General features: G+C 42.3%; 3 protein-coding genes across 4 annotated transcripts; 1 reads left to right on the top strand and 2 right to left on the bottom strand.

Moving 5' to 3' along the window:
- The first annotated feature begins 2459 nt into the window (after nucleotides 1–2459).
- Nucleotides 2460–5816, top strand: LOC133925919 (amino acid permease 3-like). 2 transcript variants are annotated; one of them, XM_062371668.1, is made up of 6 exons: nucleotides 2460–2610; nucleotides 3551–3702; nucleotides 3786–4019; nucleotides 4133–4226; nucleotides 4314–4528; nucleotides 4625–5816. In XM_062371668.1, the coding sequence occupies exons 2-6, from the start codon at nucleotides 3564–3566 to the stop codon at nucleotides 5422–5424; spliced, it is 1482 nt and encodes a 493-aa protein (XP_062227652.1). In that variant the 5' UTR covers nucleotides 2460–2610; nucleotides 3551–3563; the 3' UTR covers nucleotides 5425–5816. The 2 variants fall into 2 exon arrangements, with proteins under 2 accessions (XP_062227652.1, XP_062227645.1); XM_062371661.1 differs by lacking the exon at nucleotides 2460–2610 and having other exon boundaries at nucleotides 3334–3702.
- A 374-nt stretch (nucleotides 5817–6190) lies between these two features.
- On the bottom strand, nucleotides 6191–7243 carry LOC133885993 (uncharacterized). The gene has a single exon (XM_062325736.1). It carries the CDS (start codon nucleotides 7241–7243, stop codon nucleotides 6191–6193), a length of 1053 nt encoding a protein of 350 aa, XP_062181720.1.
- A 971-nt stretch (nucleotides 7244–8214) lies between these two features.
- On the bottom strand, nucleotides 8215–9203 carry LOC133885977 (glutathione S-transferase T3-like). Its single transcript, XM_062325734.1, has 2 exons — nucleotides 9135–9203; nucleotides 8215–8994 (listed from the first exon to the last, which is right to left on the bottom strand). The coding sequence occupies exons 1-2, from the start codon at nucleotides 9201–9203 to the stop codon at nucleotides 8215–8217; spliced, it is 849 nt and encodes a 282-aa protein (XP_062181718.1).
- Between the last annotated feature and the right edge of the window lie 11520 nt (nucleotides 9204–20723).

Here is a 20723-nt window from a genome sequence, read left to right as displayed (position 1 = left end):
GGCAGTAAGAGGTGGTGGTGCCACCGTGGTATACTGGTATCCTTACCGCTCTCTGAAAGTGCTGCAGCCCTTTCAGTGGGTGGTAGACGCATATTTCTGTAAATTTTGCCATCAGAAATCTATTTATTTAAATATTTAATATAAAATATATATATACAAAAACCTCGAGAAAGGTCAGTTGGTGCTGAGCTTTAGCAGGTCGGCCCATTCCGAAGGGGCTAATAGGATTTGGGTCCTATGGACCAAATCCGTTATTGGGTGCATAAGGCTGACGGGTGGGCCAAATCCTAAGGGACCATGGACCAAACTATTGGGCCAAAATCCAGATACAGCCCTTTTCCAAAATTCTAGTCTTTTCCTTTCTTAGTTTTTATTTTCCTATTTTGAAAATAGACGTTTAAAAAAAATATCGATAGTTTCTTTAATTCATAAAAATTCTTTAAACATGATTAAAATTATTAAATTAATTTTCTAAACATAAATAAATGTTTAGAAAATATATATAATATTATTATTGTATTGTATTCCCAACTCAAGTTTAAAAACAGTCCAAAATTTCGTCACGCTTAGGGTAGCACTTTTAGACCAACTCCAGTAGAGGAGTTATTTAAGTACTATAGTACCCATAAAGTACTGTAGCACTGGAAATCAGTCCAGTATCTACCCCATATGGCGCTACAGTACCGCACAGTACCGCTACAGTGTGCAAAGAGAGTATGGGCCTGTATTTGTGCCGGGTTACTGTAGCAGTACGCGACACTGTAATAGTACCGTTTATAGTGGTGGACAGCGGGTTTGGACGGGAAAACAGAGAAAAACAGCAAGAGTACTGCTACTATTTGCATAGGTTAACAGCGGGTCCGGAAAGAGAAAAAGAGTAATAAAAGATAGAAATAGGGTAGCTGCTGGAGATGAAAAAATAAAGGTATACTGTAATAGTGACAGTGGATGCTGTAATAATGTTTTTTAGGATGAAAATTTATGATAGCTGTTGAAGATGACCTTAAATACGTTAATCGACCTATTCAGATTAAGAGTCATGAACCTAAGGCGTTTGATGCTAGTTCATTTAAGGTTTACCTCAAGTGAACATCGCTTAATCAAATCTATCAATTCGATCTTTTCGGGAATCGGAATGCCACAGGAATATCAGACTTTGTCTGATGTCCAACACTCCCTTCAGCATTGCGGCAAGTGCCAACTCTTGCTCATACTATGCAACCATTTTCAAAGTGATGCTAGCTTGAACTTATTTATATGTTAGCACCTGCATGATCAAAACCATTATTTACAAGCAAATGAAACTTGCATTGAACGTGACTAATGACTATGGAATGTGAGATATCCGGATCTGAAATGGGTACTAGTGAGACAATGCTTCTCTTGCTTGCCCTGTGTGCCCTCAATGTCTCACTAGTCACTAGTGACTCTTTGGTTGCATGTTAAGTAACCAAACCCCTATGTTAAGGCATTCAAGCACCGTAATTTTGCATATTAATCATAGACCTAATTGAGCCAGGTTTAACCCAGTACCACCTATTGGTAAAAGTCTCTACGAGACCAGCTTTAAAAGGGGGAGGGGATCCATGTGAAGTTATGGATATATAAATGCACATTGGAACGGTATGCCCTTTGACAGAGTCCATGAGGTAAGCAACAAGAGTTAGTCCAGTTGTTAGGTTATGTCAGCAGCATATGGTTCCTAGGTGACTTGATCATGCATGCGCTTGTTAATTTCTACTATTAGTCTACATGTTTTCCTTGATGTTTACAGGATTAGTAATTAACTAACAGGTGAGCATCTTGCATCAGTACTCTCCATCACAAAAGGTTTCGAAAAGAATGGCCCTCCATCACAAAGCATATGTTTGCGTTCTTTGCCGTTGCTTTTTTCCCGGTGGTTGCCTTTAATTTCTTCTTAGGTATACTCTACGACCCGTCAAACAGGATATGATAGTATAAGATTCCAAAAGTCATCAGTAACTAATTCCATTTGCTTCTGAAAAACTATCCGATTCCATGAATCACAAAATCGAGTACTGCTTAGGTGGAAAAAGAGGTTAATCATCTAATGCAGCGATTATATATGTACCATGTATGCATACTACCCTCTACGGTCCAATTTATATGCTGTGATGCATTTAGAAGGTTCAAAGTTGCCAATAATGGTCTGATTCTCGACCATCGGTCGAGAGCCATCGAACGCACGTGCATGATGATCAAAATGATGCAATCCATCGTCCCTAGAAAGTGATGGCGAAAGGAAATGCCGAACCTATTCCATGGAAGCAAAAGGGTGGACGAAGTTAAGCTCGGAACGCCATTGCCGTGGGGATCCTTGAGACTCTCCCAAACACCCCAGCTAGCTCCCTGCCGTTCATGCATGCTGCAGCGCAGAACCTTAATCCCCCTGTATAAATAAACCCAACCAATGCGCACATTACTCACCACACCAGGGTCATGCATTAACCACATCAAATATCACTTACCATTTCCCTCCTACACTTGGCTGATCTTCCTCTTCTTCTTCTTTAATCCTTTGTAAGAAGTAGAGGACAGAGAGCCATACGGGATCAGGAGTGTTAGGAGAGGAAACTTCTGCGAGAAAAGGTAATTAACCAGACAAACGTTAAGCTCTATCTACTGTAGGCATGGCAAGTGCTCTCAGGTCGATACTGCCGTAATCTGATCCTATCTTTGGTTTGAAAATTGATTCAACACGTTATACTTGTGCATGCATGAATGAGCCAGTGAGCGAGTGGTCTCCCCGGCCGCGCTAGCTGCGATAGTTTGTGATCGAACGAGCAGTGTGCAAGTAGGTATACGCTGTTTCCCGTTGACTACGCGAGTCCAACTTGCACGCGCAATTCAAGCGTTCCGAAGCAACCTTGAAAATTCCCGGGCCGCCTCCGTACAGGTAGCAGTACTTTTCCCCTCCCCTCCTCTCTCCATCGATACCCCATCGATAGTACAGGAAGAAAATTTTATAAGATCCGGTCTTATAAGAAGACTCTCTTTTATGTATGTCATGTATTCTTCTTTTTTAACTTGCACGTGTCAGCAATTGGATTAGAAAAAAACGGTATAGATCAGAGAAAGATAGCAGCTCCCGGCCTCGGAGGGCCATCAGGAAGCAACATCAGAAAACTAAAAAATTGTATAGGCTTATATACACAGCTCAACTCAACCGTTTCTAGTTTTTTCTCGTATTCTCACAAACTTATGATTTTTTTACCTATTTTTTAATATAAATCTCAATATAAATAAACGAAATAGCACTCAAAGCCGACGGATTAGAGGCAACAACTTGGTGCGGGCTCTTATAAGTTGCAACCCCCACCTCCCGTACCTCGCCACCCCCTCCGCTGCTCAGCACCTGCCACCTCGCGCTCGCGGACCATTTACTCTCCGCACGCAGCAACAGAGCACAGCTCTAACATAGTGACCAGTCACACTTGGGCACGGCCATCACGTGCACCTGCAGGCACACGCAGACTACGGTGAACGGCCTCTTCTTACCTGCGCACTCTTTTCCTCCTTGGGCATCCAGAGATCATCGAGGGATGGGGGAGAACGTCGTGGGCACGTACTACTACCAGACGGCGGCGGCGGCGGCGGTGGCCATGGAGGTGTGCGCCGCGGAGCTCGGCCAGGGCGCGGGCGGCAGGTGCTTCGATGACGACGGCCGCCCAAAGCGCACCGGTAAGTTTCATTTCAATCAAGGGAGGAGTGCTGCCGTGTCGTGTCATGATGTGCATGCAGTGGCTGAGTGTGGCTGGCCGCAGGGACGATGTGGACGGCGAGCGCGCACATCATCACGGCGGTGATCGGGTCCGGGGTCCTGTCGCTGGGGTGGGCCATCGCGCAGCTCGGCTGGGTAGCCGGCCCCGCCGTCATGCTGCTCTTCTCGCTAGTCACCTACTACACCTCCGCGCTGCTCGCCGACTGCTACCGCTCCGGCGACCCGGCGTCCGGCAAGCGCAACTACACCTACATGGACGCCGTCAACACCAACATCAGTGCGTGCACTCCACCTTGCCTCGTTTCATCATGCCTCTGCAAGTCTGGCTTCAGAGTTTCAACTATGGGGCTCAGCTCACTAACTCTGAGCGCCGGCAATTTCGTCGAGCAGGTGGCATCAAAGTCCAGATCTGCGGGTTCCTGCAGTACACCAACATCGTCGGGGTGGCCATCGGGTACACCATCGCCGCCTCCATCAGCATGCTGTGAGTACAACCAAAGCGACGGGTTCTTTGCTCTGGACCGTACTTGAATGGTGCGTGATGTTGTCGCCGCTGGTGCACTGCATGCAGGGCGATCAGGAGGGCCAACTGCTTCCACCAGAAGGGGCACGGCAACCCCTGCAGCATCTCCAGCACGCCCTACATGATCATATTCGGCGTGGCCCAGATCTTCTTCTCGCAGATCCCCGACTTTGATCAGATCTCCTGGCTCTCAATCCTCGCCGCCGTCATGTCCTTCACCTACTCATCCATCGGCCTCGGCCTCGGCATCGTCCAAGTCATCGGTACACACACGCACCGATAGCTATTCCTTCTCGCAGCATCAGCTGCGGCAATGCGCACGGGTGCACTAACCATGAACCATGAATCCATGCATGCAGCGAACAAAGGTGTTCAGGGCAGCCTGACCGGCATCAGCATCGGCGTGGTGACCCCGATGGACAAGGTGTGGCGCAGCATGCAGGCGTTCGGCGACATCGCCTTCGCCTACTCCTACTCCCTCATTCTCATCGAGATCCAGGACACCATCCGGGCGCCGCCGCCGTCGGAGTCCACGGTGATGAAGCGCGCCACTGTGGTCAGCGTCGCGGTGACCACGCTCTTCTACATGCTCTGCGGCTGCATGGGGTACGCGGCCTTCGGCGACGGCGCCCCCGGGAACCTACTCACCGGCTTCGGCTTCTACGAGCCCTTTTGGCTCCTCGACGTCGCCAACGCCGCCATCGTCGTCCACCTCGTCGGCGCCTACCAGGTGTACTGCCAGCCGCTCTTCGCCTTCGTCGAGAAGTGGGCCGCGCACCGGTGGCCGGACTCGGCGTACATCACTGGGGAGGTCGAGGTCCCGCTGTTTCCGGGAGCGATGAGGCGGTACAGGGTGAACCTGTTCCGGGCGACGTGGCGGACGGCGTTCGTGGTGGCGACGACGGTGGTGTCCATGCTGCTGCCCTTCTTCAACGACGTGGTGGGTTTCCTGGGCGCGCTCGGGTTCTGGCCGCTGACCGTCTACTTCCCCGTGGAGATGTACGTGGTGCAAAAGAAGGTGCCGAGGTGGAGCACCCGGTGGGTGTGCCTGCAGATGCTTAGCCTCGGTTGCCTCGTCATCTCCGTCGCCGCCGCGGCCGGGTCCATCGCCGGCATCGCGTCCGACCTCAAGGTGTACCGCCCATTCAAGACATACTAATTGCCAGTGTCCGACCATGTACGCACTACACCTTCAAAGTTCACACGACCGAAAACCCCCCAACAAAGAGAGAAGGAATAGTGACACGCTAGAGAAGTGTCAGTGTGTCGAGCTGTTACTGGGCTGTAAACTAATCTTACATTCTAAGCCATCTTTGTTAAAGGGATAAATGGGAGTAACTGCACATATCGAAGTGTCTTATCCGAGAAATGAGTCACGCGGATGAGTGATGAAGGTACAACGTACACCAAACCCAGCTAACTTTGTCGCGAAACTTCAGCGTTGTTTTCAGAAGTGATTGAAGAGCCGTCGATTCCTGGTTCCTGAAAGGCACGGAAAGCCAGGGAAGATTCCTCTGTCTGTAAGGCTCCGTTTGGCAGTGAGAAACACTTACTTAGGCCACTCCCAATGCATAGTGTCTTAGCTTATATCTAAAGAAGAGAAAGAGACTAAGACATTGATGTTAGAAACAAGCTTGCAATGCATAGTATCTATATGATGTTTCTTAGGTGTTATGAAGTAATTAATAGTTGCATGTAGTGTGATCAAAACTTTCATTTGGTTCATGTGGCCACTTGTGTTGCTTTTTTATTGTTCTTTACCGGTGCAACTATTTCAATTAAAACTACACGTTGACAAAAGATATGATAATGAAAGAAATATTAATATTTAATGTTCGTACCAAATGAGATAAATTATATAAAGGAATAGATGATTCGGAAGATGAAGGTTACGAAGTTACATCATTCAAAGTAATCATAATATTTTAATTTTGACCAAACTTTTGCCAAATATGCTCCACCAAATCCTTTTTAAGCTGAATATGAGTTGGACGATCTCGAATCTTGGAATGTTTCTCCAGTACTTTTGTAAATGCGGGCATATCTTCATGAGATATTTCTGGATCTTGAACGACCGATGTGCTCGGAATCTCATTCAAGTTCAAGTCACGAGTATTGGCTGCCTCTTCTTTCTCATCTTCGACTATCATGTTGTGTAGAATTATGCAAGCTAGCATGATTTTCTCAAGATCGCCTCGCTCGTACAAACGTGCTGGTCGACGCAAAATACAAAAACGAGCTTGCAAGACACCAAATGCACGTTCAACATCCTTTCTTACACCTTCTTGCTTTTGTGCAAACAATTTGTCCTTTTCTGTTTGCGGCTTGTATATTGACTTGACGAATGTTGCCCATTCCGGGTATATTCCATCTGCAAGGTAGTAACCACTATCATATTGTCTCCCGTTGACATAGTAACGCACTCGTGGAGCTTGCCCTCTCAACTCCTCAATGAACAAAGTCGACTGGTTAAGAACATTGATATCATTGTTGGATCCAGCGACACCAAAGAAGGCATGCCAAATCCAAAGATCATGCGAAGCAACCGCCTCCAGAATGATTGTAGGAACACCCTGATCACCTCGAGTGAATTGGCCCTTCCATGCAACGGGACATTTCTCCCAATGCCAGTGCATACAGTCGATGCTTCCTAACATGCCTGGGAAGCCACGACTCTCACCAATTTGCAACAATCGCTCAACATCTACGGTAGTGGGGCGTCTCAAATACTCACCACCGAACTTATCAATCACGCCTTGTACAAACATCTTCATACACTCCACTGCAGTACTATCGCCAATCTTCAGGTATTCATCGAGTTGGTCTGCAGGGCTACCATTTCCGAGTTGGCGAATTGCCGCTGTACACTTTTGCAATGGTGAAAGCCCTTGCCGATTAAGAGCATCCTTTCTTGCAGTGAAATATGAAGACCACTCACCAAGAGCATTGACAATACGTAGAAACAAGGGTCTGGTCATCCGAAATCTTCTACGAAAGATTTTGTCGGAGTAGAGTGGATTCTTAGAGAAATAATCATCCAATAATTGCTGATGGTATTTTTCACGAGGCCTATTCACATATTTCCTTGGGCCGCTTCGGCTATGAGAAGTCCCTGCTTGAAGAGCTTCAATAGTGTTCTTCAAATTGACTGCAATTTCATCGGCGATGGAATCTAAGATGTCTTCCTCGGCAAGCAGATCATCTAGGGTGTACAGCTCCATTGGATCCATGGACTCATGGTCACCTGATTGTTCTGACATGTTTTGGAATAAGTGGATATTTAGTCAGAGAAGAAAGCTATGGTAAGTTTCAGAAGAAAGCCTTTCGTGCAGTACATATAGATGATTCGGAAGCCTTTCGTTCGGTTCACATGGTGCAGAATACGTGCATTCACACATGAACCTTACTCAACTTGGTGCATTCACACAGAATACATGCAAGTTGAAGCATTCACACAGGTTGAAGCATTCACACAGGTTGAACAGCAAGGAAAAAGCATTCAGAACAGCAAGGAAAAAGCATTCACACAGTGTGAAGCATTCACACAGGAATACATGCAGAATCAGTACCTCACCATAAGGAACAGCAAGGAAAAAGCATTCACACAGGTTGAAGCATTCACACATGAACAGGAAGAAGCATTCACACAGGAAAAAGCATTCACACAGGAAAAAACATTCACACAGGTTGAAGCATTCACACATGAACAGGAAGAAGCATTCACACATGAACAGGAAGAAGCATTCACACATGTACAGGAAGAAGCATTCACACATGAACAGGAAGAAGCATTCAGCATAAATTAGACGAGTACAGGGGGGAAACAAGTTCAGAATAGTAAGCAAAAATTCAGAATAGCAGTATAATATAGTTCATGTATATCTCTCAAATCATTACTAATACATAGTTGCATAATATAAAAAGAACACTACACCACCAGTGCATATCTTCAATCTTGTTGAGGAAACAACTTCAAACTCATACTCTCCATCATCCTCTCTCTATTAACTTTCTCACGTTCACTCATTGCACTTGTGTCTTGTAACAGGAGGGAATTGTAAACTTCAAGCATTTTTGATTCCTTCTGCGCCACTGCGGCTGAATGTGCAAGCCTTGCAGCTTCAAGCTTCTCGGTAGACATACGTCGCTGCTCCTCTGTCACCATAATACGGTTCTGCTTTGCAATGGTCTGACCTTCAATGAATTTGTCTATTTTCTCACCAAGCAGCACAATAACTTCTGGATCCTGCACCCTAGGTTTACCATTACGTTCGGCCTTGGCTTTATTTCTCCCAATTGGCCTTTGTAGATCTTGTGGGCTGGCAGCAGCTGAAGTGTTATCCACCCCCACCATCGAGTTCTTACCCTTTTCCTTCACCATTTGTTCTGCATGTGCGCACCATTTTGGCTGATCTTTCAGAGTTCTCCACCAATGCACCATAGTAAAAGGTTTTTTATATCGTTCGGCATACAACTCAAGAGCCTTGTCTGTCCTTTGGTCGTCAGACATACCACTTGCATAAGTTTTATTAACCGAGCTCCAACAACCATTGAATTCGTTGATTGTTGTCTTAATGCGCTGCCAACGGAGCTTCAGTTGATTAACTTCTCTTTTGCGATCTGCTGGGGTGGTGCTGTTGTACACTTCAGTAATATCTCCCCAAAATTTCTCAGTCTTCTTGTCATTCCCACCGATTGGGTCTGTAGAATTATTAACCCAAGCACTAACCTACAAATTTTAAAAGAAGCAAACTGTTAACATGAAACTAAATTGTATTGTCTACTCAGTCTTTCAAAATTGAAACAAGTGATACATTACCAATCTAACATCTTCTTCAGGTGTATAGTTTAATCTCTTCCCAGTCCTACCAATATCGACATTGTCCGCATCCTCAATGTTGATGGTGTTTCTTTCATTATGTTCGGATGGAACCCCATGGACCGAAGGTACTGTTGGTGTTTGCGGTGGTGAGAATGCTGCAAAGGACTGTGGAACTCCAACGAAATGGAAATTTTCCGATGTATTAGCTCCTTGACTGAATGGAAATTGTGGTTGTTGTAAGTAATTCATGAAACCACCTGTTGGATGAAACCTTCCATAATACAATGGGAAGGTGGTCAACTATTAAACCAGGTGCAAAATAATGCCAAGGAAGGAATACAAAGTAGAAATTGTACTTGTTAAAATGTTCAGCACCAAGTGTTTCATCTGTGAGTAAGTGGATACAATTAGGAATATTAAGAGTGCATGCAAGCTGATCCAAACAAGCTGCAGATCACAAACATCAAAATATTCTAAATTTTTCCTGTATAACTGTCAGTGAATACAATTGTAAGAGTGCATACAAGTTGTTCTCAGGAAATTGTATTCCCTGACAGTTCAATGGATCGGTTACCTAATTTACACCAAAGTGCAAAACTGAACATATGAAGCATCTATCAAAACTGAACATATGAAGCATGTACCAAATCTGAACATAGGAAGCATGAGCTATTTGACTCCAAAAATCAACAATATTTGATCTTTCTCCGAGCAATATAATTGTATCCTCATTGAACAAATGGAATAATCAAACATGTCCATACACATTCCCGTACATATATCCCAGCTCAGCATAGTGACACATAAAGAAACCAAAGAGATAATAGTGCAAGACTATCACTGGAAAATCATCACTGCAAAATTTGAGATAATAGTACAAGACTAATACAATGGAATAACAATCATCATTGGAAAATTAGAGGAAAAAGAAATAAAATGCACATTGTTACCATTGATTTGGGGATTGGTTGTTGTGGTAGAAATCCAAAGCGCTAGGATCTTGGCTAGAAGTGCTATGAGGCTGCGGCGGTGCCGGGTGCCGAGCAGGTACGGGAGGAGATGCTTCCTCGCGGTCTCGACGTTTCTTCTCCCGACCACCCATGTGAACCAGATGATTGCAACGGCGGTGGATCTTCCCTCGGCGGCTGCGGATCTTCAACGGGCGGCGACGGAAGTAGAGCTTCTCCCGGTGGCGACTACGGCAGAAGTTCTACCTTGTGGCGACGGCGGCCGAGCTTCTCCAGGCGGTGGCGGAAGAGCTTCTCCCGGCGGCGGCGGCTGAGCGGATAGAGCCGTAGATCAGCGCCCCGACGCGGATGGACCTGCTCGGCGCCCCCACGCGAAAATCCACTCCTTCCTCCCGGCTCTTCGCGGATGGAGCAGCGGATCAGCGAGCCGCATGAATTGGAAACCGCGATGCCCCCAACGCGGCCCCGAGAAGTGTCTTCGGTGTTGGATTTCGCGAGTAGCTTATTTCTCCAGGAAGACATCGGTTGCCTCTCTCTCCTCTTTAATTCGGTTGCCACGTCAGGTTTTTGCCTACATGGACCCCTCTTAAATGCCTAAGACACTGAACAGGGTGGAGCACTGGGAGAGGCCTTAGTGTTTAGTCGGAGAGGAGGGAGAGATTTGATGATTTTATTTATGTATTTAGGATGAGTTTATTTTAGTATTTGGGTTTATCGTCAGCGTCACAATCGAAGTTGGATGGTTGCATTCGGCTTTTGTTTTTGGAACGACTTCGTCCCGAATATTTGAAGAATATTCTCTGATTTAGAACCATCTCATCTCACTGAATTCCAACCAAACAGCTCAAAAACGGAATAGATCCACCCCGTCCCACACCGTCCCACCCCACCTCGTCCCACGAACCCAAAAACTGCCTTACATTTCTAGTTAGAAATAAGAGAATTTCTGCTAAACGGATAATATTTTTATGATTCATGAAAGAAATTAAGATAAATATTTCTGTTTTTTTACCAACTAGCAAGATGACCCACGTTAATGACATGACATGGCTAGCTTCGCTACAATATTTTATTATGGTTATCTTTGATTAAAAATTAATCTGTTTTCGCTTTTTTTTACAAGATTAGTGTCATTTAGTTACCAAACACATAAAAATATAAAAAGAGATAAAAATTATTTTAGTGGAAGAGAAAATTATTTATGCTCAAAACTTATACCAGAATCGTATATATGTATTATTTTGATTCATATATGTTTTAATCAACTATCAAAATCGTATGTCAAGTGTAGACAGCATAACCAAAATTAGCCTTATATACGTGTTGTACCTTACATGCTGCCTGCTTGATGGGATATCTTGAGCTATACAATGCTTCTTAATATATTATCTTAGTAAGATTTTTTATTTTTTATTATGAAATGTATCTATTGATTAATTGTATTTTGCATGGACTCTTTATTTAGGTATTTGATTTTTATAATAATTTGATTTTTCTAAGACTATATTTTCTATGGATAGTTCCTTTTTCTATTCTAACCCTAATTTTAATTATTATTTATTTTATTTTATTTGAACTCTTTATTTAGATATTTTGCTTCTCAAACCGTACAGAAATCAAACCGTTGAGTATGGCTATTTATTAATCGTATTTGATATATATTGCTTGTGCCAATAAACAACAAGATAACAAAAGTTAAGATATTTATTGGTTGTGCCAATAAACGTGTCCGAACATAATACAAAAGTACGAACGTGGTGTACGCTTTGCTTTCCAATTGTGCCAATAAATGTGTCCGAACAAATATGTATGCTTTGCTTTCCGATTTGTATCCAAATTGAACTGATATTATTCTATACATGATTAAATCTAAATAGTTAGGTGTTTGTAACAACAAGTATTCTATATAGTTCTTTTTTTATATTAATGTGATAATTTTGTAGTCTTAAGAGCGAATGTAATGACTCTTTTTTTACCTTAAATATTAAAATAATAGATAGAAGAATCAATTAAAATGGTGTTTATTGCTAAAAATCATCTCCCCTTTCACATACATGAAAAATTCGAATCTACTGAACTAACTAAACATTGTATAAATTGATTTTGATTTACTGTAGAAAAGTTTTTTTAAGAAGAAACCAAATCCAAAATGTTTGTAGGAGCATCCAAAACCGTTCCAAACCCGAAAAAAAAACGTAGAAAGAAACCACGGATCCTCCGAAAAGAAGAATCTTGTTGCTCCGGAACACTCGGAGATCCAACCACTTTGCGACGGGATCTTTCTTCCAGGCGAGAATCTGGTGTTGCGCGCCGAGGCCACACTACCCGGTGGGTTGCTCCTCCGGCGTCTCTGGACCTCTGCCGTCGCCATCGCGTTTTGCTTCCTCGGTTGGCGTCCACCAGCCAAACCTTCCCGTCACGTGGATCCACTGAATCGAGTCCCAGCTCCGAATGCTGCTTTTGACACACGGTACCAATGCTAGCTCTGTGGTGGAGTGTGCGGTGCATGCGCAAGACAGAAACGTCCAGGCCAAATTGCTTTCTTTTGGACAACTGTACTGCCACCGTAGTGCGTTTATAACTTTTATATTATATGAGATCGTGAACCAAGGCCAGAGAATGTGCGTATCACACGCCCAAAGTGTTCCTTATTTTTTTCAAACGACACGCCCAAAGTGTAGGCAAGACGAGTGAACGGTCAAAAGGTACACTACTAAACCGTCGAACGATAGAACCGAATTAAATTGATAGATAGGCCTTCGTGTTGGCCGGGATCCAGTGGAGTAGTGCAAGCTTCCATCGTATTGGCCAGCAAAAAACTAGAGCTATTTTTGCTACAGGACACTATACTTATAGGATATTGGCTGTGAGATATTAAGATTTTTTTTTCTATAGGACACTATGTATGGACTATAGATTAAAAAATATTTTTCTATAGGGTATTGAGTGTCCACAGCAAATATCACGTACGGAACACTATTTTAACAGTGTGCCCTCGGTTAAAAACCCTAACAAACGTTGGTTTGTGATGTATTATTTGTTCGTAAGTCTCTGTACAGGTTTGATGTTAACCCAACTGATATAGAGACACGCTTATGAAATAGTCTTATATCTGCACGTATCGCTGTGAGGAACGGTGAGAGGATGAATTAGGACACTTAGAAACGAATGACCTCAAAAACTTCACAAGATAAATATATCTCAGTTTCTATCTAAATGTGCTCTAAATTTATCTACTATGTCTACTTTACTGCTCAAGAGGATTACAACCTACTCTAGCAAAGTAAATTGCAAGTACGTAAATGCGAAAACGTAAATAAGGTAGAGAGATAAACTCAGTACAAGAGATTTTTATCTTGTGGTAATAATAGCATGAATATCACTCCTAGTACACGTTGGAGGTCCACTATGGATATGCTCCTGATCGGCATTTGGTCATGAATCTTGAGCCACCAAGCCACCAAGGCAAGACCACAAGCCGGATGAGCCATCAAGACAAAGTCTCACCACTGGCCTCTCTTCCGGTCACTTGCCGTCGTGATCACTTTGAATCCTGAGCCACTAAAGTAAGGGTCTCTGCGTCCTCGTACACATGTCTTGCCGCCTCTGCACATCAAGTCGAAGGGTCAACAAGCTTAAGCTACCAAGGTTCAAGATTTCAATGAGTCACTAAGACTCCAAGGCGTCGATATACCGCTCGATACAAGCTCGGATCACTCATTTATCCACTCTCTGTCATACCCGGTTTTATAAAGGGACAAAACCAGATGCAAACCACATGTATGTCAGGATCAAGTTTCATACATGCAACGACTTCATTAGTGTATCACACACAGTATCATTATTATAACGTTTAACTTAAACAAATTATATAGACCACAAAGTCCTTAACTAAAGCACACAAACTAAATACAATGAAGCTCCCATCTTCCACAAGCAATTGACCGAGGGATCCACCAACCTAGCAATCTTCATCTTCATCGATGTAGAAGTCTGGCTCTCCTTCAATGTCTCTATTGTCTGAGCAGTGGTTTGATACACATTTGAATGAAAATAGCAAGTGTGAGTATATATCGTACTCTGTAAGTGTGGAAAATATATGATATGTAAGTTTGATTAAAGGAATAGGCTATAAAAGGTAAATTTGCATAAATACCAACTATGCTATCGTAAAAGAGTTATAAAAGCATCCTATTTAACTATGTGATTCATCACTAGACTTCTAACTCCTAGGAATATCTCCACATGCTTCCCAAGTACCTAAATTCCACATCAGATTCCCAAACCAACCAACTTGATACCCATCACAGGTAACCAAGAACCATCCACTGACATTTACCCTTCACAGGTAACCAACCAAAACAACTACACCAAACTAACTAATCATGTGAGGATCCGAGTCTCTTATAACCATGAGCACGACTGATATATTAGATTGTACACTCTGCAGAGGTTATCCAGCTTTCCCCATGAGTCGTGATTTCCTTATTGCCATGTTGCGCAAACACTTAACACACGCCAGTGGTGTGTCACCCGGAGATAATTACAAGGATATTACAAAGCATCCTCCAAACAAGAATAAGCCCGCTAAGGTTTCTCCGCTGTCAAAGTGGAGTCACACCATCCAGAAACCCCGTCATGCGTCTTGTAGCTCCGGAAAGAATCATTCTTCCTTTCCACTACACCACCAGTGGCTCATTCTATGCTGAGGATCCGCTAATTACTAAGTCAGGTCGTACCCATATAAACCTCGTGGATGGACAATAATTCTTGGGTTGTCACTCCACGAACCGGTCCTTAGGACACCGAGCAAATACTACCACCCACCAAAGTATTTCACACACTTGTGCCTCACGCACCATCATCAACCAACCTTCTGCTCGACATCCCTAAGTTTCATGTTGCCACACAAGGTACCATAATTCTCAACTCTTAGTTGCATAGTTTATTAATCATGTTTAACTGACAACCCATCCATACCCTTGTGCAAAGTTAAGCATAAACTACCCATAAACCACTACTGACAGCTAAAAGACAAGGAATATATGTAACATGGTACTATAAGTAAGTGGGATTCAAAATTAATAGCATGCATGTTTGAAATAAAGAACGCATTCGAAAACTAGGATCAAAATGTTCAAAGACATTTGCCTCTTCCAACTTGCTGCTCAGACTCTTCAAAGGCTTAGTCTTGGAGATTCTCAAACTGCTCTTTGTCTGCTCTTAAAACACATCGGAAAAGCACACACAAAACTAGCTAAGAACAGTATAACAAACAATAGCTAACATCTATAAAAAAGGATACTAAAAGATAGTACACGCTTCTATAAACGTGAGAGCGCAAAAATCGTCTAAAACGGAGCTAAGACGAGAAAGTTATGCTAAAAACAAGTTTTAGATTAAATTAAAAAAGAAAATGACCTATAAATACAATTAATCGATAGCTAAAATTCATAATTAAAAATACTAAAAAATTCAAAATTCTTACTAAGATAATAGATTAAGAAGCACCGTGTAGCTCAAGGTCGTCACATTAAGTAGGCATTTGACAAAACACAATATGCAGGCAAGACAAATCTATTATAATTTTGATTGGATGATCTACAACTGAAGTATGATTTTGACAGCTGATCAAAACGTATACGAACCAATATGTGTATATGATTTGGGTACAAGTTTGGATCATAAATAATTTTTATTTGTTCTTCTAATTTTATGCATTTTGTAACTAAATGACACTGACCTCATAAAAAACTAAATAGACTATTCATCAAAGATCATCTAATAAAATATTATATCGAGACTAACCACACTATTAGGGTATGCCACCTTGCTAGTTTTTAGTATATAAACTAGCAAACTATCCCTTAGAGTTTCTCGTTCCGTTCTCTACCCTAGCCGCCAAAACCACACACCAGCCCCTAATTCCCTACCCAGCTACCCTAGTCCCAGCCGCCACACCTCGACTGCCTAGATCTGCATGACAGTGCCAAGTTCGCCCTTTCTCGCCACCTTCACCCGACCCCCTGCATACTAGTGTGCCCGCGGGTGTGTGATGACAACGAGTGTGGCTGCCAGATCTTACTTGTGGTGGGTAATGGATGCAGAGAAGGTTTAGAAAATAACTCATGGATATATATTTGTATAGCTTCTGCTCGTAGGTACTGTGTCCGTCATTACTATAGAAACTATTTCTGGATGTGGTTCGTAACTGATTTTCGCAGGTGTTTAGCATAACCATCTGTGATCAAAGGTCTATGGAAATAAATAATTTTCACAAGCACAAAATAGGCTGCCTATAGAAATCTATTTTCGTAGGTGATTCCTTAAGTGAACCGCCTATAAAAATAATTTTTACAGACAGTGTACTTTAGCGTTTACCTATAGATAGATTTCTATAGGCAAGTAACATAAGGATCTATCTGTGGTATGTATTTAATTCAAAAATTAATAATGAGTATATATTTTATTCTCTCAAGATTTTAACATATTTTCAAGACATATTTCTACAGTATTTGAATCAACACAAGTCTAATATTTAACACAAGTATAATAATATTCACAAGTACAATATTTTTACATCACAAGCCAACATTGTTAAGAGTCTTTCCTCTCCCACTCACAAAGCCTCAGATGGCTAGCTAATTCGCCTTCGAAATCAAAGAATCTACCACTCTTGTTGATGTCTTCGTGCATAATGAACCGGCACATGTCACGTTGGACGTTTTGGATATCCTCGTCTGTGAGAGAGGTGTTGGTACATTCGATCATTTGTGCCTGAAATGAAAATACAACTAAAAGAGTTAAAATACTATTGATAATGGAAACAGAACTAAATAAGAATGTGCAAGTGCAATGATGACTTATGTCCTCAGGGTTCATTTTGTACCACCTGTTTACCCTAAGAAACTCGTAAATATAATATCCACAAAGAATGGTATCGAAACCTTGCTTGTGGCACTTAAAAAAACATAACATATTCATCAGTTCAATAAGACTCTTCGTCATAAATAGTGAGATACAAGCATTAGAGGTGTGTTATTAACAGAAAGTGTGCATAGACGGCCATCGCATCTGGCTTGGCCTCGTGTATCCCACCTTTCGTTACATACCACTTGTAGACCCTATTCGAATACCAATAAGTAATTATCAATTCATAAATAATTTATAAGAATTTTATGTATTGGGATTTTCTTTACCTCTGTATAACGTTGATAAGATCTTGGAGGATTGTAGGGGAAGATTGGCTGAGTCAAGGACCATGAGTCTGCTCGACTTTGACATCAACATTATACAAATATAGTGGTCGCTACATGAATCTTTATGTTAGGTTTTTGATTGACCAATTAAGTTGAATACTTATGTTAGGTTCTTTATGTATCACACTTACTTAAAGTTGTAGGGAGACATGATGTAGTCCTTGTCTTGCATCTCTAGCATAGCCCTTCTTATGTAGGTTGACATTTCAAGCATGCGTATTTTGGTTATTTCTCTTATGACCCTTGCTTTCTCCTTATTACTCTTCCCTTTAATCTGGGGGTCACCAGTCCTTAACTTCACGACTAAGTTGGGCTGAAAAGTTTGTTATGGATTAATGAAATCAACCGGTAACTTCAACTTCTCCGCGTCGTTAAATTGCATCCTATAGAATAAGTCACTAGTCATTAGCTTCTATAACATATATTGGTAGATATATGAATGTAGGGGTAGATTATAGGCACTTACAGGCACCACACGCTTATGAAATTGATGTCGAGTTTGTCGCAGCTGAACAAAGCATGTATGTCCTTAAAATCCACCATGAGATAGGAGTTTCGCTTAGAAAAACGTTAGTGGGGACAGAAGCAGTTATTATGGAGAAACCGCATGACATGCCCTCATGTAGCATTCGTAGCATCTCCTCATCTCCCATTGATCTTCTTGGAGTTGAAACAATAGCAGAACTGACTTTTCATTCTTGTATTTCTCATTAACATCCGGTGTAGGCAAGAAATCCAACTGAGGGGTACTTAATGTTTTGCCAGTCTCTTTCATGAGATCACCCTTCGCTAGAGATTCCTTAGTGGATGATGCCTTTGCTTTTGAGGACACAATTCACATCTTCACCCATGATGTTAGAGTATTTTTGTATGAGGCAACCATGATAGAGATTCTCTGATGCTCAGGTGAATGTGCTAGAGGAACATACGCTGGAGGCAGAGATGCCAGAGTCACAAACGCTGGAGGTGGAGGTGCTGGAGTCACAGACGGTGAAGCACAATGCGAAGATGCCTAAGGAGGAGATACTAGGCACGGGGACGAAGGTGCCTGAGGTGAAGAGGCTTGGCTCTGGGATAGAGGTGCCTGAGGCAGAGATGCTGGGCATGGGAGTGGTTGTGACACTGACAATTGTGACTTCTAACGGCTAAAGATAATATCACATCTGGAACATAGAATAATGCCAACAACCTCATCGAGAATCTCGATACCCTCAGGTGTGCTGATGTCTAGCTTGTACTTCATGAAAAGGGGTTATACCGAGTCCACTTATACCTTGGAGTAACCGGCCGAAATGTCTTGATTGTGAAACGCAAAGCATAGAATGGCCTGGCTCGTGGCAGCCTCAACAGTGAAGTCTCCCTTACCGACCGAAACATGTAGCATGCAAGGGGTAGACTATGTGATATCATCCACATGATATCTTTGGTTATCGACCTGCATAGATCCGACGCGGCTCTTAAAGCCTAGGCTGGTTGGTTGCTCTATCATCATTAATGTCGCCATTTTCTTCTCCTTTTTATACCACATTTTCATGAACTGGACCTTAACCTGTTCTTGTATCTCTTTTGCTAGGGTCTTCTTATATCTATTACGGGTCTTGTACTAGCCCATGGCGTCTGGAAACCCATGCTTCCAGCCCAGTTTTGATTCGATGCCTCGAGTGTGACCCAGGTGTTCCTTGTTCCTCAGGGCCTATGTAAGCAGATCATTCTCCCTGTCGGGCTCTAGAGACCCTTCATTAGCAATCTCCTTAATGGTCTGGGTCACTTCTATGATCTCGGGGCCTTTAAAGGCTAAGTCCCAGACTCGATTAATTCTGACCAATTGTAGACCCAGTACCTGTTTTGCTTATCACAATTTTCCAAAGGATTGGGTTTCACAGCCTGGGCAGCCTCTTCTCATTGCCTCCTCCATTCAGAAATTTTGGGTGTGTACCCAGACGAGCCCAAGTGATGGTGGTACTTGTTCTTCTTTGCAAGGAGCTTGAACGATTCACCCAGTTTAATAGCCTCAGGTGTGGTCTTCTACCTAATAAACTATGTCCATTGGTCTGGCGTAAGCTTTCCGTATTTATTCAAGCGTACCAAGTTCTTCTTCACGAAGTCCTTACTCACCCCACTCTTTTAGCCCCGGAAGCTCTGTCCCATAGTTTTCAATGCCTTCTGTTTGGCGGCTTCCTCTATTCCCGAGGGGAATCAAATGGTTCTTTGCAATGTTGCCCATAAGAACTCCTTCGTCTCATCCGGCAACAACCGTCAATCAGTTATAGTGATTGGGACGTACTCCTCATCATCACCATCCACTTGATCAACAATGATGTCATCGTTTGGTTCGCTTGTACGTTGTTCGTCGTGATTGTACAAACATGTATAATCATCGACAAAACCTCTCAAGATGGATAATATATTTCCTTTGTTTTCTTAGTCAAAGCTTCTTTCTCAGTGGCTTCAATAAAAACAGAGTCATTTGATGTATATTTCTCTATGTCTTGGAGCATTGTACATCCATACTCCGTCCATCTTTAACCTCAACCACAAAATTAGATACATAGATTAATTAATTAATAAGAAAATCATAATTAAAAAAGATTTTCTTAAAAAATAGAAAAATTGGGCATGTTATGATTATAATATATCTGTGCAATTGAATCTACATTGACACAAATTTATAGTTCAAAACAATGTGAATTCATTACTCTCTCTACCTCTAGATCTAGATCTAGATCTAAAACAATACTCATTCGTGATAAAACCTCATAGAGGCTAAAAACATCAAATTGAAGCTATATTTATGAAATATAATGCTACAATCATGTGAATCTACATAATTGAATCAACATTGTCACAAATTTTAGCTCATTCGATGATCTAAATGGCTAGAACCATGAGTATTTTTAGAACATATTTAAACCCTAAATAAGCCATAAATCTAAATCTACACTTTAAAAAGATGATAGTTAGGGATGAGATACTCTTACCTTAGATGTCTCCTCCAAGAAATTCAAAAACAAACATTCAGCCTTTGTTTTCAAATTTCGTGACCGCCTTTTGAGCTATACCGTTCGAACAACAGTGAGCTCGATCTGAATCGAGCTCCCCGTGGACAGACACTATTTATGGAGATATTAACATAGGCGGTTCACATAACGAACCACCTATAAAATCAAATTTCCAGAAGCGGTTTCTTATATGAATCGCCTATGGTAATAGCTCTATTATCACATGCAGTTCACATAAGGAACTACCTCGAAAATAGAGATTTTTCAATATGATTACTTATGTGAACCGCTTATGGAAAAAGATTCCATTTCCACATGCGGTTTATATAAAAACCGCCTGTGAAAATAGATATTTTTCGAGACGGTTACTTATGTGATAGATATCTCAAAAAATAGTTTTTGCAGTAGTG

Source organism: Phragmites australis, chromosome 1 (genome assembly GCF_958298935.1).
Source record: "Phragmites australis chromosome 1, lpPhrAust1.1, whole genome shotgun sequence".
Classification (NCBI taxonomy): domain Eukaryota; kingdom Viridiplantae; phylum Streptophyta; class Magnoliopsida; order Poales; family Poaceae; genus Phragmites; species Phragmites australis.
Note: the sequence above shows the minus strand (reverse complement) of the source record. Positions and strands in the feature narration are given on the sequence as shown.